The sequence below is a fragment of the Protopterus annectens genome, chromosome 6.part1, assembly GCF_019279795.1.
Source record: "Protopterus annectens isolate FY-2018-M chromosome 6.part1, PAN1.0, whole genome shotgun sequence".
Classification (NCBI taxonomy): domain Eukaryota; kingdom Metazoa; phylum Chordata; order Ceratodontiformes; family Protopteridae; genus Protopterus; species Protopterus annectens.
Window position 1 is genome coordinate 32726257 of NC_056738.1, and position 20280 is coordinate 32746536.

Below are 20280 nucleotides of genomic sequence, written 5' to 3' on the forward strand. Positions count from 1 at the left end.
GGCATAATCTGATGCATCTGTTGTTAGTGTCTGCCTGGCTGTGGGTAAAGTGAATGGCTGTCCCTTGTTGTGGTGACAGGCCTGTGCCCACCATCAAAAATCCTGTTGCAGGCAGGGAATGCAAGTAATTAATGTTTCCAGGTTGTGGCAATGTTGAGTCCAAACACTTTTTAGATACCATTGTAGCTTCCTCATATGCAGTCTTGCATATGGAATTAGCAGGATGCCATGAAGCCCAAAGCCTGCAGAATTTTTCTTGCAGATAACTGGGTCTTTGTTGCCATTTTTTCAAAGTAAGAAGTCAGTTGCCTTTGTTTGTCTGGTGTGAGATAAGCCATCTGGGCAGTTGTATTTAAGCTTGCACCCAGGAATATTATCTCTTGAGAGGGCACTAGTTTCGATTTCTTTTCGTTTACTGTGTACCCTAGGCAAATTAGTAATCTTTTTACAAACGCCAGATGCTTCAGTAGAATGTCCTTGTTCTCTGCTTGAATAAGGCAGTCCAAGTAGGCATATATTTGGATTCCTCTGTCTGCAAAATACAATTACTGGGGCCAGGTGTTTTGTGAAGACCCTGGGTGCAGTAGACAAGCCAAAGGGCAGTGCAGATAATTGGTAGGGCATTGAGCCAGCTATGAATCTGAGGTATCTTCTGCAAGATTGTCTGATTGGGACATGCAGCTATGCCTCTGAGGTCCAAAGTTACAAGCCAAGCCTTCTTGCCCAGCATGGGCAGAAACTGCTGCAGAGTCAACATTTTGAATTTTGGAACGTCCAGAAAAGTGTTTAGAATAGACAGGTCCAGTATTGGTCTCCAAGCTTTGTCCTTTCTGGGTACCAAGAAAAGCCTTGAGTAAAATCCTTGTCCCTGCTCTTGCTGTGGTACTCGCTGAATAGCCTTCATGTCCATGAGAGATTAAACCTGTTTTTGTGCCTCTGTCCATTGATTGTGTGGCAGGTCTGGCATAACTTTTGTCTTTGGAAGGGTGTGAAAGTGGAACCTGTAGCCCTGAGACACTATCTTCAAGACCCATTTGTCCTGGGTGATCATGTGCCAATTTTGTGAAAAAAGTGCTAGTTTTCCCCCTAAGGATGCTGCCAAAAGATAAGTGCTTGGCATTGGCAGAGGAAAGTCAATGGGACTGTTTCCTATATGGCTGTGATTTATCTTCTCTGCTTTTGGAGGTAGAAGCACCCCATTGTTTAGACCTGTATGAGCCTTGGGGATGGGATCTGCCTCTAGGGCGTCTGTATCTGCCTCTTTGTGGCCTGTCTGATACTGGAAAGGACCAATTCTTAGAAGGCCAGTTCCTGCTAAATCTGGGTGGCTGTACCTGTAGGAAATCCTTAACTGTCTGCATATATTTCACTTTATCCTCCATTTTCTTCAACACCTCTTCTGCCTTAACACCAAACAAAGTATACTAAACAAAAATCGGTACCAACCTGGTGTAACACAACAATACGAATCCAAAAACAAATACACCTCGCAGCCAAAGTCCTCCAAACCACAGAAACAGTTTATTCACAAAATAAGAGACAAAATGGTTAAGCGCTTTCGTCAGTTGACTTCATCAGAACAATGATTACATAAAAAACACTCACTTAAATATAAAACCTTGCCCACAATTAAGTAACAGGTGACCAATCATTAAAACAAAACTGTTCTTAAACTGAAAAAGTCCATAAGGAAAAAAATGATGAATAAAAATAGAAAATAGAAACTGCTATTAATGCTGTATAAATTACTATAAATATACTGTCACATTAATGTAATAATAAAGCTCATATAATAAGATATACTAAAAAAATATGTATATATTAAAAGCTGAAACATGCCACATGAAAACCTTCATAATATGTATACATTAATTTACTACTATGAAATAAATAGTTCAACTACCATAAAATGAATCTAATATCACACTAAATATAAGAATATAGATGTGTAAATATATAACAATTCACTGAAACCAATATAAAATGCCTATCACAATTTATAAGCTCTAAATTTGAGCTCGGATTTGATACTAACATGGTCGTTAAGGCCAAGTGAAACAGTTGAATTCAGTTCCAACTGCCATCTAGCTTCTGCCCTAAGAAGTTGGTTGGTCCAATCACCCCCTCTTATATCTTTACCTACTACTTCGAGAATGCCAAACTGGAAAGAGTGTTCAGGGAAAGATTTAATGTGTTTAAATAGTGCATTCTTTTCATCATGTTTAGAAATGTTGTATAGGTGCTCATAAATCCTCCTACATAACTTCCTTTGGATTCTTTGGATGAAATACGCCAAACTAACAACGCAAACTCTATTAGAGGGGGAATTTGTACTTTCAACCAAAACTGTGACTGTAAGAAAACAGATTATGGGTTCTTTAAAAATGGAACTGTTGATACAACGAATACATTGGACTCGAGGTTAGTATCCCTAGAGACTAAACTTTATAAAGTTAGAGCCCTGCAGTGTGACAACGCATATCTTAAAGAATGTGTGGAGAAGAAAAGGGTACCAAAAGGTTTACGTATTTTTAAATTTCCGAATGGCCTCAAAAAGGGGCAACCTGAGGTTGGTGAACTGTTGGAGATGTTCGACAGGCACGGTTTGGAACTGCTGGATTTTATCATTAGAATTAATACTAAAAGAATTGATGGGCTTTTAAATGAAATAGATGAATTTAATAAATATATCTTGAATGATGTTAATTTTAATAGAATTAATTTTAGATATAACAATATTTTTGACAAAGTTGAATATGATGTAGGCATGAAAATAGATAGGAAAAAGAAGAAATTGCTTAGGGATGATTATGAATACAAACACAATATTGCTTATCCCTTGCCTAAGGCATACTGTGATGGTGAGAACATTACTGGTAGTACTCAGGTTAATGAGGGTGTAGCAAGAGTTCCAATGCATATGGATAGGCAGGGGTTGGTCTATAATCATTATGATTCTGAATTTCCCCCTTTGAGAAGATCTGCTCGTTTACAGCACAAAAATAGTGAGAAGAAGAACAAGTTTTTTTAGGAGCTCAAGGGGGAGGGAGGAGGAAAAACAGCTACAGGGGACAAACGGGTTGGAAAAAGAACAGCAATCCCCAGTCTTAGTTAGTGATCAGGATTCTGAACTTGTAGATTCAAGGGTTATTACGTCTGTATTAGATGGTTTGCTTTTTACATACAAGGGCTTTAGGATTTTTAATTATGCAGGCATCAATATTAATGAAGATATGTTTCATTTATTTATGAAAGGTATAAAATTTGTACCTTCTAAAAAGGTTAATATTAGTAACACGTTAACTGAGTTAAAGCTCTTTGTAAGGAAATTAAATTTGAGCCTTTTATATAAAGACTCTACCTGTGAGACCTATACTAGTGGAACATCTTTATGCTTGAAAAAGAGCTGTTTTAATCCCCCTTTACACCCCCTGTTAAACACCTTTGAAAAAATATGTTGCCAGGAAATATATCAAAAATTGAAGGTACATAAACCAAAATATTTTAATTTAACCAGGACTGAGAAATTACTTTTGGAACAACTGAGAAGTAATGACAACTTAAGGTTTATGAAACCTGATAAGGGGGGAGGCATGACCGTCGTAAATAAGGTAGATTATAATAATACGATTTTTAGCATGTTGCAGGATGATACTAAATTTGAATGTGTGTCGAAGAATGAAATCAATATATCTTATAGAAAGATCAGATTATTATTAGAAGATTCATTACTTCAAGGTGCTATTAATGAAGAAATGTATAATTTTTTGTATACTGAACAACCTACCATTCCTATTGCCTTTGGGATTCCCAAGATGCATAAAAATATAAGTGACCCACCTTACCGGTTAATTATTGCTGGTAATAACAGTGTTACATACCCTTTAGGGGTGTTTGTGGATCATATTGTTAGGAAAAGCTTGGCTCCCATTGAGCATATATTGATTGATTCCTGGGATTTCTTAAAAAGAATCAAACATGATTATTATGATAATGAAGTGTGTTTTTCTACTATTGACGTGGTTGATTTATTTACCTCCATTCCCCATGAGAAGGGCTTGGAGTTCTTCCATGAGGCATTGGTTGAAAAGACAAACTTGGGTAACACCATGATCAACTTTATTATGGTCTTGATGGAAGTTATTTTAAAAAATAACTATGTTTGAAGGGGAATTTTTTAGGCAAGTTATTGGTGTAGCCATGGGCAATAGCTGCACCCCCCCCTCTTTGCCAACTTAGTTATGTACAAATGGAAGACTAATTTTATTTTTCGGTGTACATTTTCAGATAAGTGGTTGGTTTACCTTAGGTTTTTAGATGATTTATTTATTTTATAGAAGAAAGATGGTCTTCATGAATCTTTTATGGAGTTTTTAAATGACAGATGTGAGTATTTTAAATTTACAGGTTCCTTTGGGTCCTCTAATATTAATTATTTAGATGTATTTTTGTACAAAGACTCCGCAAAATGTTGTTTTCAGTCTCATATTTACAGGAAACCGACATTTTCAAATGACTATTTGGCTTTTTCTAGTTGCCATCCCTACTATGTTAAGAGGAACATTGTGAAGGGTCAAATGGTCCAAGTTGTGAGAATGTGCTCCAATATTGATTCTGTGATTTCTGAAACGGACAAGTTGGTTGACATGTTCAGAGTGAGGGGCTATCCCTTGAAGTTTGTGAAAGATATCAAGGAACAAGTAGTTAATGAATGGGGTTTGAGATTTAAACCACTACTTGGTACCACTGAGATTAACATTGTAGTTGACAGTAACAAGGGTTTGGATTACACTAAATCTATGGTGTTGATTGAGGGTGAAACATCTGTCCTTGTTAAAAATATTATCATGAACAACTGGAATATGTTCAAGTGTAATAAAGATTTATTGTCAATTGTTGGCAACAAACCCTCGTTTACTTATAAGGTAAATAGGAATTTAAAAAATCTACTGGAAAACCGTGGGCAGGTTAAGAAAATTAATAACAGGGGGACAACTAAGTGTGGTGCCTGTGAGTATTGCAAATATATTATTAGTACCCCGTCGGTGTTACTGGGACCCTATAATATTGAAGTGAGATTCAGGGTAGGGACTTGCAATAGTTCAGGAGTTGTGTATTTAGCAGTATGCCAGTTATGCAAACAATATTATGTAGGAAAGACGGAAAGGAAGTTATGTGGGAGGATTTATGAGCACCTATACAACATTTCTAAACATGATGAAAAGAATGCACTATTTAAACACATTAAATCTTTCCCTGAACACTCTTTCCAGTTTGGCATTCTCGAAGTAGTAGGTAAAGATATAAGAGGGGGTGACTGGACCAACCAACTTCTTAGGGCAGAAGCTAGATGGCAGTTAGAACTGAATTCAACTGTTCCACCTGGCCTTAACGACCATGTTAGCATCAAATCAGAGCTCAAATTTAGAGCTTATAAATTGTGATAGGCATTTTATATTGGTTTCCGTGAATTTTTATATATTTACACATCTATATTCTTATATTTAGTGTGATATTAGATTCATTTTATGGTAGTTGAACTATCTATTTCATAGTAGTAAATTAATGTATCCATATTATGAAGGTTTTCATGTGGCATGTTTCAGCTTTTAATATATACATATTTTTTAGTATATCTTATTATATGAGCTTTATTATTACATTAATGTGACAGCATATTTATAGTAATTTATACAGCATTAATAGCAGTTTCTATTTTCTATTTTTATTCATCATTTTTTTCCTTATGGACTTTTTCACTTTAAGAACAGTTTTGTTTTAATGATTGGTCACCTGTTACTTAATTGTGGGCAAGGTTTTATATTTAAGTGAGTGTTTTTTATGTAATCATTGTTCTGATGAAGTCAACTGATGAAAGCGCTTAACCATTTTGTCTCTTATTTTGTGAATAAACTGTGTTCTGTGGTTTGGAGGACTTTGGCTGCGAGGTGTATTTGTTTTTGGAACCAAAGTATCATGCTGTAATGGAGCATCCAATAATTTTGCTTTAACATGATCAGGCAGATTCTGTTCCTTTAACCAAGCATGCCTTCTAATGACAGAACCTGTAACAGCGGCCCTGCAAGAGACCTCCAGTGAATCAAAACCACATTGCAAAGTATGCTTTCCCACTTGTTCAGCTGCATGCAATAAATCCTGCATTTCCTTGTTTTCAGAACATTCAGAATTTGTCAACATTTTCTGTTTTAACAGTGACATTAAGTATTGTTTATATTTAAGCATATGAAAATGACAATTTAAAGCCCTTACAGCCAAGGTAGCAGAAGTGTAAACTTTTTCCCCCCATCTGTCCAGTGCCCTAGAGTCCCTATCAGAGGGGACAAAATTTTTTGCGGTGGAAGCCTTGACCCCTTTGGGACCCTGAAATATAGTTTCAGGGTCAGCAGCAGGGTTTTTATATAGAAATTTATGAGAATCTGGAACCCTGTAGTATCTGTCTGGCCTAAGAGGTGCAGAGGGTAAAGAGTCAGGAGATAGGCCGGACTCTGAAAATACATAATCTACAATGTCTAGAACAGGTGGAATAACCAGAGGTCTGTGCTGAGGCAGTAAAAGAAAGTCTCTGAGCCTTTTCTTAGATTCAGAGTAATCTTGGCTCTCCCAGTGAAAATGCTCCCTCGTGGTATGCAGGGTTTCCCCAAAAGAATAATCCTCAGGAGAAGAGGCTGAAGGAATAGATTCTTCAGCATCAGAATCCTCATAGGGAGGAAGAGAATAACCCTGTTCAGAAGAGGAGTCAGAGGAAATGGAAACCTGATCAGAAGAGTCATATTCTATGTCTTGCCTAGGCCTCTTATCAGGAGGGGGATGGGAACCCCTGATCAAAGTAATTAGGTCTTCGGCCATTTTAAGCATCTGTTTCTTAGGCATAGAAGTCGGTCCAGGAGAATGCTGTACTTGTTTCTTTGTCTTTAAAGCTGTTTTAGTCTTTGCCTTTGAAGCTAAGGTTGGCTTGACATATAACTGTATAGGTCTGAAAACACCCTCAGAAGCTGATGCCTGCTCAGCAGCTCCGGACCCATCTGAGGGAATAGTTTCCGAGTGTCCAATACCTTGAGTATCCAGAGACCTAGCTGTCTGCACGTGGGAGTCGGTAGCGGGCGTCCGGGGCTGCGAAAGCACCTCACTGAGAACCGGCGACTGGCCTAGCGGAGGCCTCGTCAGTTTTGGACCTCGGATGCCTGTCCTTTTCCTTTCGCTTTTTATAAACTCCGGTCGTCGGCTGTTCCGATGGCATTGTATAATTAAATCTTTGGCTAAAGTAATGAAAGGCAAAATCGTACCGACACTTAATAGTGCGTTGGTTAAATCTAGCACAAAACCGACAACTATCAACGTCATGGTCAGGGCCTAGGCAAGGAATACAGTAAGAATGAAAATCCTTATGAGGTATTTGCTTCTCAAAAGAAATACAATTAACTTTTTCTGACATCGGTCTGGAGCAAGAAAAAAGTTTCCCCAATGGGGTACTTAGCTTTAATGAAGACTTCGGATCTGAAATTCGTTTTTGAAAATCTCAGGAGTCGGCCGACCGGCACTTGCGAACTGCTTTTGCTTCATGCACCGTGCGGCAAGAAAGACTGAAGTAAATGGCGTCGGCTGCATCTTTTATACCCCTGGCGCACTGACGTCAGGGAAGAGGCGACAGCAACCGACACCGGACCAGGACTTTGGAATTCAGGCTGACTGCGAGTAGCCTGCCAGCAGGATAACCTAAGTGTAATGACTGCAACAGTGAAACACTATGATCATCTAAAATTAAGTCATGCAGCCAACTAATTCTTTGCAAATGGATGAAGAACTGGAGGCAGTGAGAGATTATTTTTCTCATCTCAAAGATCAACTGACGTCTTGGAATGAAAGCTATGAACATCTAAAATTAAGTCATGCAGCCAACTAATTCTTTGCAAATGGATGAAGAACTGGAGGCAGTGAGAGATTATTTTTCTCATCTCAAAGATCAACTGAAGTCTTGGCATGAAAGCTATGGCAAAATATTTTACAAGTGTCACTTTGTCAACATAAGTCCATACAGCTAAAGCTCTGGTTTTCCCCAGTAGTAATATTGCTGAGATCGCTGGACCACAAGTAAGGTGTGTGCAACAAAAAAAAAGATTTAGGTGGTATTAAAAGTTTTGGGACTTCTGTGGACTGCAAGATCAAACCAGTCCATACTTAAGAAAATGGACTGTTTAAATGGAAAAACTGACAGAAAGACAAATATTTTGGACACAAAAATGCAAAAACAGCACTCAATACAGAGGAACACTGTTGCTGGGAAGATGAAAGTAAAGGAGAAAGAGCAGCAGAGGTGCTAAACTGCACTACTGAAGCAATTAATATAAACTAGAAAGAAATAAAACAGTTGCTGATGGACAGGCCAGGTATGTTAAAGGTTGATACACAGTCAAACATTTTTAAACAAAATAAATTAACTAATTCTTACCTCCTCTCTTCACTTGTGTAATCACACCATCTCCTAAATGGGATGTCATCTGTGTTTCAGCACAAGCTTGAGCAAGCTTACAAACGATTCTCAGAACTGGCTTCTGGTAACCATGGCAAAAGTTCATACTCATCATTCAAGAATCTTTGTTGGATAGAATTTTATCCATCATCTAGCCAAAGTTCAGCTATCCTTTGCTCACAAACTCTTATAGTCTCCTAAATGTGTAGCCCTCAAAAATACAACTTCATGGAGACATTCCACCTAGATGCTCAGAGAACGACTGCGGCATCTAATTAAAATTCCATATTCTAATAACAGATTCTAGACTTCTTACACGACTAAGAAAGCTATGCAACAAACTATCACACAGCATTAAGGTGCTCTGCTAAAAGAGAACCTTTCCACAGCCAATATTACCTAGACAGAATACAGACCTACAGATGGGGTGCTGCATAATAATATTCAGTACATTTTCAACAACCACTTTTGAGGTTAGCATTTTCCCCCATTTTCTGTGCAATGCTTTATGAATAATTACTTAATTACTTGGAGATATCCCTCTCTCCAAGACTTAATACAAGACGTCCCAGCTGGACAATTGTAGTTAACATACCTACCTAAAAGACAGAAACAGTAAACACTGAGTGTGAGTTGATGGCAGTACATTAAATGAAGCAAAGCATCACAAGAATAAAAATGTGAAACTAAAATTAAAGAGTGCAGGCATTTCCAAAAACCTTCAAAACTCTAATACATGTACATAAAAGGGATTTATAGTGAGTCACTCAAGGTAATTTCAGTAAAAGTAAGCAAAAATCAAAAACTGTTTGCCAATAGCACCTTTGGTGAACAGTACAACAAATTTTGATTTGCAGGGGAGCAAGATCACTTGGACCCCTCCCCCTCTCCTCCAGGACTTATATATACGCCAACTCCAACGTCACACGACAGTGGAGAAAAAGCAACTACACTATCAGCGAAAAGTAATTTCAGTGAACAGCCCTTGCTTTTTGTGCTTTCACCAAAAATGTATTCATCCAAATGCAAAAGCCAAGTCCCCACATAAAGATGTGAACATACAGTAATGCTGCATACCCTGAGGCAGTCCAGGATCAGAAGAACGATGGATTCTGGGTGGGAGGTGGAATCTTCCTTCACCGGCAGCTGCTCCTCCTCCTCTGCGAGGGCTGGGGGCTCTACTCCGGATAACCTCACTATGTACTACTGGTCGTCTCTCTGGAGTCTGTAAATAAATACTTGGTTACAGACTTGCATACTCTATATATTTTAAAATAAAATCAGTGTATTACATTCAGTAAAATCATGACAGGACTTTTGAATGTAGAGATTTACACCGAATGAAAAATTGCTACACTTGCCTGTGAACTTATGCCTGACTATATCCATCAACTCATTTTGAAACTATCTTCACCTGAATGGAATCCCTGTGCCTAAATGATCTCCATCTGACTGACTCTGGGAAGGGATGCTGTCTTCCCTGTACAGAGAAAAGTCATTATATGCAATAAAATGGGAATAACTGCAATGTCAGCATCCATCAAAACGGTTACATTAGTGGCATGAAGACAGTTTTATTGCATGATTCACTAACATCTCACTGGCTAAAGTGCATACAATAAGTAATGAGCATAACAAGGGGTAAAGTACATGTGCAAGCATTCCTGCAGACAAGTTAATGCCGATCCTACGGACTGAGTTTCTGCAAATACCTACAAGCTAGCTCCTGGTCTCCAATACTGCCTTTGATGAGAAGACCCACACCTTCTCACAAAGATCTGTCCTTCAGACAAATGATCACATACTCCGTCCCTCACCAATCTTCCAGTTCACTAAGTTGCTATTCAAACAATGGCTGCTGCTGCAGCAGCAGCTGTGGCTAAAGGCAATACACCTTCAAAACTGATCTACATCAACTTTTTTTTTTAAACAAAGAAAAGGCCTTTCATACTGTGAAGCAGGACACTGATAATTCTATTAATCCATTCACCGTGTGTGAAGAGTTACCTTAGCCCAGTTCAAGAACGTGTGCATACTATGGTGCATCTTGCAAGGATTCATTTAAATAGCTTGACCCTTACAGACCCCAATTCAGACTGAAGTGTCTCCTTAAAAGGGGATGACCATAGGGTGTATGATACCACTCTGAACTCTACCAGCTTTGGTGGTGGTGGTGGTGGGGGGGGGGGGGGGGTGAGTGTTGTTTGGAAGTTCCAAACTTGGAAATATTCAGTAAAATCAGTTGTATATTAGGAAAGGAAGAATACGCCTGTTCCACTGTCTTAGCATCCCAATTTCAACTTTGAATCAAGATTATAAAATAGTCTAGTTTGGTAGTACCCAGACTTGCCCCAATTATGCCAAGGTTTATCAACCTAGATAAATATGGGTTCAAAGTCAAATTGTCACAGAAGGCACAGACTAAGGGACATGGTATTTTGGTGGCAAGTCTGGCTGGTGAAATAACTGAGTTTTACTTTTTTTTTTTTTTTTTTAATAGTTCCTCACACATCTGGCTCTCAGAGGTCATCTGCTTGCTTGCTCACATGTGAGAAGGTTGCCAGGCTGTAGTTAAGATTACTGCACAGATGTTGCCCAGTTTTTCTCAGTGTCACGGAGTAAAATAAGGTTTTCCACGCTTCCCCAAATTCCTACAGTGCACATGCAGCCAGTGAAAGAATTAACACGTAAATCAGTAAAAAGGAATACACTTTGAATGGTGCACATGTCAAGCTGTCCCTCTAGGCAGATGTACTGGTTTGTTTAAAGGACAAAGACTGATGGTTATTCTACTAGTTGATGAAGATGGAACCTTCTCAGGTTGTAAGATTAAACAATTATGCAAGCTACTGACATCTAAGAGGCTGAGGCAGAGACATTTTTTTCATAAGTATACAGTTTAATAAAATAACTTTATGTTATGAATGACACACCCTTCAGTCCTCTCCGCAAAGAGGAAACTGTACAGCAGTCTTCAGAACAAATTCAATAGTGATGGGTTAACTAACTGAAAGATATGGTCACACCTGAATTCTAATCAGATGTTTTTACTTCAGTTACTTAGCTTCAAGCTTTACTATATACCCCCAAAACACAGTTTTTTTTTTTTTTTTAAATTTCAGAATAATTTTTTCATATTTTCTACAGAGCAATGATAATCCTAGGATAGCATGGAACAACAACTGAGACTTGCTGACTGGGGTACTTGGGATAGCCGATATCTGGCTGTACTGGTGAGCCTCGATTGGCAGTGGTCCCCAGTACTGGTCAAGGCAGAAGCAGTCGTTAGAGCAGTTTTATGTTTCTTGTTAAAGTACTGGGACAGAGATTATCTGTGATCTGTCTAAACAGTCTGCCTCAGATGCACTCCTCTGGCCATTTTATGAACAGGAATTAAGTAACTTAACGGAAGCAGCTCTCTTGACTTTATACCATGTTAGAAACAGGCGTGTACTGGAGCAACTGAAAAGCTGGATAGCTACAAATGTACATCTAAGGTATTCACATCGACTCTATTGGGGGGGGGGTAATTATGACATGGCAACAATCTCAGGAAAACTTTGCTCTCTGTGTGGCAGACTAACCATTAGGAAAGCATGTGTGGACTTGAGTTCATATGAAAGGAATTTTCAAGCTAGTGATGGCACTCCTTGGTAGATCTCTCAACTTCTACTAGAAGAGACAATTGGTCACTGAAGAAGCAAGTTATACAGTCTCAAAAAAATGTCTAAGGGAAAAAATTGAGACATATACATTTATCTATTCATAGCTAATTAGGAGGCTATTTTAAAAAGACTAGTGATGCTTTCCAAATGTATTTGACAAGTTTTGATACCCATTTGTTACTTAAGGGGTACTTGAAGGCTGAGCATGGGAGGTCAAGGATCTATAATCTGCCTCTGTCTACTAGAGACATGGGTGCCAGACCAGGGATAAACTTCCAATTAACCAGCCAGTGGCCCAAGTTATGCTTGGATTCAGTTAGCGAAGAATTCTGCTACAAGGGATGGGAAGTCTGTTCTAGAGCAGGGGTAGTCTTTAAAACACATTTCTGACTCTCCAATATATCCCATTTAAATTGCAATGAGGTTTAGATCCCTAGCATGGGTAATTCAGACATTGTTTTGTGGATGTGCAACAGGTTCCCTGGAACAGGATGAGAGAGGATGCTTTGTAGGCCAGGCATAGGTCGCCGACAGAGTACGGGGGGGCTGGGCTTTGAGGAAGTCCATGTAAGACAGATTGTCCTTTTTTTATTACAGAAAAGGAGATTTCAAATTCTTTGTAAATGGCTGTTTTTTTTTCAGATTTGTACAGTTAAAGCTGTGGGCTACACAGTGAAACCAGTTTCTGTTTTAGTTGAATAAAATCTACATTTTGGCACTCTACAGTGTGGTGGAATCTCTGGTGTTTGTATGTGCACAAAAGCACAAGACCTACTTTCCGGACAATCAAAAAGGGATAAAACCCTGATTTTATGTACTGCAGTGCCGGGTTGCATTTATATATAGTTACAGGTATGCTTAATTATAATTAGTGCAAAAGTGAAGATGAAAAGTGGTTCGAAAATCGAAAACTCAAGTGAACAGCTGACCAGTTTTTTTCTTTACTAGTACAGTACACTGCTTAGAAAATAAAACTGAGGCGAGTTTTTTTTTTTTTTTATCTGCTGCAAGTTGTACACAGAAATGCAGTGGAACGTAAACACTTCTTGTATCTTTGTTCATCAGTGAATTATGTTCTGCAATGCTTACATCCTATGTTTGCACTGTTCTCAGAAGTTCTGTAGCTCCACTTAGCAATTTAAAGAAATGGTAGTACTCTGATGTTTTTGATCTGTGGCACATATACTTAAAGCTGCAAGAAATCACTGTCATTCGTCACCAGGTGCTCCCCATGCATTAATTCACCATTTTGGAACTCTGTGACCAGTGAAGGGTTTTGTTAGTCTACAAGTCCATTTTTCTAACAATTCACAGTAAAATTCAATACTCAACACTGTAGAAAGTACTGATGTGACATTTTCCTATGATATTAAAGGATGACTGCATCTTAAATCTCAGGATTTTGCTTAATACTAAGCACAAACATGCAAACATTTAACTCTGGCATGCCTGCCTGCTCCTGTCTTGAATACTCTTGCTACCTTAAAGTATATGTTTACTTCAAAGAAAGTCAGCTCAACATATCCCTACCGTCTTCTCTGTCTTCCCAGTAGACAAATCACATATGCTCAGAGTCTGGGAAGCTAGTATGAATATAATCAACTGTGATCTGGGTGGTGTATTTCCTACAAAGCACATTTTTTGCTACATTATATGAAGAAATGAAAACAATCATTCTTTGTACCTTGATGACCTCTTTATGTTGTGGAGGAAGTGGAGGAACAGAGATCCTTGAATTCCATTTTTTCACATCTTCACCATATCCAGGAGGAACCAAAACCTGAAAAAAAGCAAAACAGAAACTCCATTAGGCAGTCATCACTGTAATGTAAGCAAAGTGAACAGAAAACATTTTCAAATCCAAAGTCAGCTGGCATACAAAAGAAATTAAAGGGTCAGGGTTTGTATTCTTTTATGGAGTGTGGTTTCTTATAGTTTGAACATTACACTTAGTGCTTACTGTCAATGAGATATTTAAAAGCAAAGCACCTGATCGGTCAATCAAAATCCATCCCTGTTGGTCACTATGAAATCAAGACTTCGCCAATATCAAATGGTAAGCAAGCTACATTTTTCAGCTTTCCAAATTTAAGTGCATCTTTTATCTCACACACACAAGCAAAAAGGAACTTGCTAGCACCTGAAAAATTCAGTTAATTATCCCATGCAATCAAAAATGGGTACAAACTGACCAAAGTTAGCCGACTTATGAGAAAGCCGCTCTGTACTGGGCAAATGTTAAAATTTCCTCTTCAGACATCTTAAACAAGAATACTTATAAAGTCTTAGTGGAGTTGCATGTATGCATAATCTTGGGTAATGTTCCGCTACAATCTATGCAGTGCACCCTAAAATTAAGCTGTGTTTAGCTCTGATACATGGCACAGTGAAACCTACCTCCTGTTTCAAGAGTAGAGGTTCAAGTTTTTTAGTGCTGGTATGGAATCTGTTCAATGCACCACAAAAAGAGGCTTTGGTGTACTGTATAATCTAAACTGAAGTGCAATCCTTCCTGCCCTTGTGGGGGATTTAAAAAGGAAGTTATGTACTCACCATAACATTCCATGTTTGTTGTCCATGATCTTGCCTTCATTCTTGCTGGTTGGGTTTGGAACAGAGCATCGGTTCCGACTCGGCCGCATACTAAAGCTCGAGAGCTCTCACTGGCTCGAGGCTACACTATATCCCATGATGACTAGCGGCTGTTCCCCAGATCTCATTTGAGAACTAACACTAGACTATACCAACTCATCCCATAAAAAAGCAAAATGAAATAGATGTGCTGCCCCTACTCTGAAACAGGCGTGAAGAGAGTCAGGCACCTATAGCCAATTTATAGTTCCTCTCAGAAGAGGGAAAGGAGGGTGGGTCGCAAGAATGACTGCAAGATTATGGACAACAAACATGGAATGTTATGGTGAGTACGTAACTTCTTTATGTTAGGCTGTCCTATCTTGCCTTCATTCTTGCTGGTTGGGACAGCGTCCCCAGCACCTTCATCTTGGGTGGCTCAAGGGAATAAACTCTTCAGAGCTATGGATCCAAAGGAAACCCTGTTCCGTGAGGCCCCATCTACTTTGTAATGACTAATAAAGGTATGAGGTTTGACCCATGTGGCAGCTGCACAAATTGAGTCCAAAGGAAGTTTAGCTTGGAAGGCAGTATAAGTAGCCATGGCTCTAGTTGAATGCCTGTAATTTTGCCTGGCAGCTGTTTGTTATGCAGGTTACAGACATAAGTGACGGTATCTGTGAGCCATTTTGATAAGGTGACCTTTGAAATTGCAACATTTTTCCTGTTGTCTGAAAAAGACACAGATGGTCAGATTTTCAAAATTCTTTGCTAATTGTCTACACACGTCCAAATGACGAAGCTTATATTCTGCCTATTTGCCATAATAAGGGAAAAATACAGGTAACTCAATAGACTGGTTCAAATTGGCCTCTGAACAAACTTTTGGTAGAAAGGAAGGATTCGTTCTGAGGGACACACTGTCTTTATGAAGGATTAAATAGGGAGGATGAATAGACAGAGTTTGCAATTCTGATACTCTTCTAGCAGAGGTAATTGCTGTTAAAAAGATAGTCTTCCAAGATAAGAACTTTGGTGAACACGTGGAGGCTGGTTCAAAGGGGAGTGAAGTCAAGGACAATAATACCAAACTAAAGACCCATGGAGGAGAAGGTTCTCTTAAGGGAGGCCTTAGATGAAAAGTACCCCTGAGAAAGGGTTTGCATAATCTATGGGACATTATGTTCGATCCCATGTCTCCGACATAGTAATATGTAAGAGCAGCTAGCTGCACTCTTACCGTAGCTGCTGCTGCACCTTTATCGAAAATTTCTGTTAAGAAATCAAGAACTGCAGATACAGGAGCTGTAAAGGGATCTATGTTATTTCTGTCTGCCCAATAAGACAACCTCTTCCATTTATTTGCATAAAGTTTCCTAGTTGTATTCTTGTGTGATGAAACCAGAATGTGCTTTACTGCCAATGATAAATCTGGAAGCCTGGCTAAGACTGGAAATGGAGTAACCAAGTTGTCAGCTTGAGATTTTGAAGGGGGGGGCGTTCCTGACTGATGAGTCAGAAGGTCTGGCACCGGGTCCAGGATCCAGTGCTCCTCCAGAAGATTTGTCGAGGCCAGTAACGGGCAATGAGAATTAGCTTCTGACTCAACGACTTGGCTTTCTGTAGTACCCTGGGTATTAATGGAAACGGGGTAAAGGCATACAGAAGTCCCGGGGGCCAATCATGCACAAGTGCAACCCTTGATGACTCCCCCAGAGGGAGGACTAGAGCAAAGTAGTTGCTGCATTTGGCATTGATGGACGTGGCAAATAGATCACAGCAAGGCTGGCCCCACTTGTGAAAAATTCTGTTCGCAATCTTTTGAATCATAGACCACTCGTAAGGCACAAGGATCGCTCTGCTCAACTTGTCTGCTATTACATTGGATTTCCCTGGGATATGTGCTGCAGTCAGAAAACGTTGAGAAGAAACTGCCCATTGCCATACCCTTTGAGCCTCCCGACATTGGATGTATGTGTGGCCTCGGTTATCGGAGGCATGCTTTCGGCCGAAGGGAGAACCGAGGACTCGGTTTCAGCTGTGTCGGTCCTTTTCCTTGCGCTTTTTAGCTAATTGTGTAGTCGGGAGTCTCCGACGGCATTTTATATGCAAAAGCGGGACCAAAAAACTCTTCTGCAAACTCCGACCGACGTCTAAGTGTCCGTCGGTTGAAGGAAGCACAGGCTAAACAAGCTGATACGTCGTGGTCTGGGCCTAAGCAAGGAAGGCAGTAAGAGTGGAAATCCTTATGAGGTATTTGTTTCCCACAAGTTAAACAATTATTTACTTTGTCTGACATCGGCTGAGGCAAGAAAGAGTCCCCAACGGGGTACTTAGCTTTTTTAGAAGTCTTCTGTAGTAGAAATCTCTGGATCTGACCGACCGGCACTTGCGAACAGCTTCTGCTTCGGGCACCGCGCGGCAAGAAAGACTGAGGAAAATGGTGTCGGCTGATGCCTTTATACCCCAGCAGCTATGACGTCGGGTGAAGTGCGACATCAGCCGAGGCCAGACCCAGACGTTGGAATCCGGCCGACCGAAGGGCTGCCTGAGGCAGGACAACCCATATGTTAGGACTGCAGATGCATCCTTGAAGGACATCTGCCCATTGCCATACCCTTTGAGCCTCCCGACACTGGATGTAGGATTTGGTTCCCCCTTGCCTGTTGATGTACCATACCATTGACAAATTGTCTGTTCGAATTGTAATGGTACCCGTCGGTAAAGAGCTGTGGAATGCTTGCAACACCAGATGCACCGACATTTATGTGCAAGTGATACTCATGTTCCTGCCAAGACCCTTGGACCGTCTGTCCCAGATAATGCCCCCCCCCCACCCTAGCTGGGAAGCATCCATGGTCACTGTGGCTACGGGATGGGGTAGTACAAATGGTCTGCTTATAGTTACCTGGTCGGAGTGAAGCCATCACTGTAGGTCCTTCTTGCAGGTGTTCGTGATGAGAATTTTGAGAGACACAGGCAACTCCAGCATAGACCACTGGGCAAAAAGGAGCCACTGTAATATTCTCATGTGTAGACAAGCCAATGGAACTAATGTGATTGCCAATGCCATTGAACCTAGGACTTTGAGGACAAATTTGGCTTGTACTTTTTTCTTAATTAGTATGGAGACTTGGTGGCGTCGCATCTGTACTCTTTCGTGAGGCAGTTTTGCCACCATATTTCTTGTGTCAGTCTGCGTCTATAAATGTTGAAATGGCAACAAGGCAGATTTTTCTAAGTTTATAATTCTTCTCAGAGATGAATGGTGGATTCTCTTGTTCTGGTTGGTAGACGCTCGGTGGCAGTGGTCAGGAGCCAATCGTCCAAGTATGGAAACACCTGGAATCCTTGATGCCTCAGATGAGCCATAACTACTGCCATGCACTTGGATAAAACGCTCTGGGGGCTGTAGTGAGACCAAAGGGCAGAGCTCTGAACTGGTAATGACTAGCTCCCAGCCGGAAGCACAGATACCTTCTGAATCACCTGTTCATCTTTATATGGTAGTACGCATCCTGAAGATCTATCGAGCACAGCCAATTGTCTTGTCCCAAAAAAGGGAGTATAGACTGCAGTTTTACCATCAGGAACTTCGACTTTTTGACTGACTTCTTTAGTCTGTTGAGATCTACAATTGGTCTCCAGTCCCGTGTCTTTTTTTGGAAATAAAAAGAACCTTCAGTAAATTCTGGATCCAACTTGGTCTGCGGGGACTTCTTGGATGGCTCTTTTTTCTAGCAACCTTTGGATCTCTAAGGTTGCTTGATCCCTTTGACTGGGTGGAATGTCTGGGATGGACTTTGACAGGAGTGGTGAACAGGAGAAAGGAATTTTGTATCCTCTGGATATGATGGACTGTAGCCATTGGTCTTGAGTTAAGTCTAGCCAGGCTTTTGGGTACAGTGATAAGCTCCCCCGGACTGCCTCCAAAGGTGTGCAGGCGGGTCTCCTTTCAGGAGCGCTGGAAGTGTCAACCCGAGAACGTATCTCTCTCACCCTGGTTTTGCGGACCCCCTCTGCCGCATAAGCAGCGTCTTCCATTGTTATTTTCCCCTCTGCCCCTAGGGGAAATAAAAATCACCACAATTGTCCGGTGAGGCTCCTTTGCATTTCCGGAACCACATCTCTCCGCTCTTCTGGCAGGACCCTGCAACTGAACCCATGACAGATCGAATAGGAATCCTGCAGATGGATGGTGCCGAGACAGTACACATAGCTGATGTGACAGTCAGTAAGAGACATCTTCTGTGTGCACGAATCACAACTCATTAAATCCTGACTGCTTAACTTCTTTAGACATCCTGGCTAAAAAGGTACTAACGTCAAGGAAAAAAATAAGTATTTTGGTAACACACACAGTACCGACACCACATCACACTAAAGCAAGGATAGCAAAAGCCTATATATATATTTTTTTAAAGACAGGTGTGTAGGGAAGTTGGAAAAAAGTTAGAGGAGGGTCTCTAACTTAAATGACGCACTTGCCCAAATGAAGAGACGTCACTAACTTAATCAAGGGAAGAGGGAAAAGTATGTGTAAAGGAAATAAGCAGTTAGGAAAATGACTATTAACCACAATGAAATACCAAAAAATAAAGTCACTTAGTCTGAGCCAGAGAAGAGCAATTCCCAAGTGGCAAACAAGATCTGGGAACAGCCGCTAGGCATCATGAGATATAGTGTAGCCTCGAGCCAGTGAGAGCTCTCAAGCTCTAGTATGCAGCCGAGCCTAACTGATGCTCAGTTCTGAACTCAACCAGAAAGAATGAAGGCGAGATACGACAACATATCTATTGTTAGTGTAGGTATTCTGTGTTCTGATATTCATTCAGCCAGTCGCACCTACTGTACTGAGAAACTGTTTACCATGTAACTTATTACCAACACTGTCCAGCCAAGGTACCAAAGCTTTACCTTCCTTATGTCATATGTCCAACAGACCCCAGAAACAATAACCTCATCAACCTGGACAAACCTATGATCCCCATCCACCTATCGAGATTCTTCTTGAAGAGATTCAGTGAGGTGCTCTGCCTCACATGAACTGGAATTCTATTCCAGAGCAAAGGGAGCCTCTGGGTTATGAACCTGTCCCTCCAGCAAGTTCTATTTATTTCTGTGCTGAGGTTCAAGTCCCTCGAGCGTGTGGCTCTAAGGGATTTAGATTTACTGAGGTGGAGCATGTCCATTAATTCTGGATTTGACATAGCTTTGTATGTCAGGCATAGATCGCCTCGAAGTAGGCGGTATGCAACTGAGTAGAGCTGGAGTTTTTTTAACCGTGCAGCATATGGCATCTGTTTGAGACCCTTGATCCTCTTGGTGAGATACTTTTGGGGTCTTTCTAATTGCTGCAGGTGTCGGGTAAGGTACATCCCAAAAGGGGCATTGTATTCTATGATGGGCCTGATGAGGGATGAATAAAGGCACGATTACCTCTCTTGATCTAGATGTGAAACCCTTCGTGATGAGGTGGGCTATGTAGAAGGTCTTTCTAACCACTTTGGCAATGTGGTTTTCAAAGGAGAGATTGCTATCAACTTGGGTCACCAG

General features: G+C 40.4%; 1 protein-coding gene across 1 annotated transcript in view; it reads right to left on the reverse strand.

Moving 5' to 3' along the window:
* Positions 1 to 20280, reverse strand: part of CAD (carbamoyl-phosphate synthetase 2, aspartate transcarbamylase, and dihydroorotase) — a gene marked incomplete in the record, with an annotated part of 2299829 nt that overhangs the window by 445019 nt on the left and 1834530 nt on the right. The window contains 2 exon segments of the mRNA XM_044075466.1: positions 9566 to 9713; positions 13838 to 13933. Of these exon segments, the coding sequence (XP_043931401.1) occupies positions 9566 to 9713; positions 13838 to 13933 (244 nt within the window).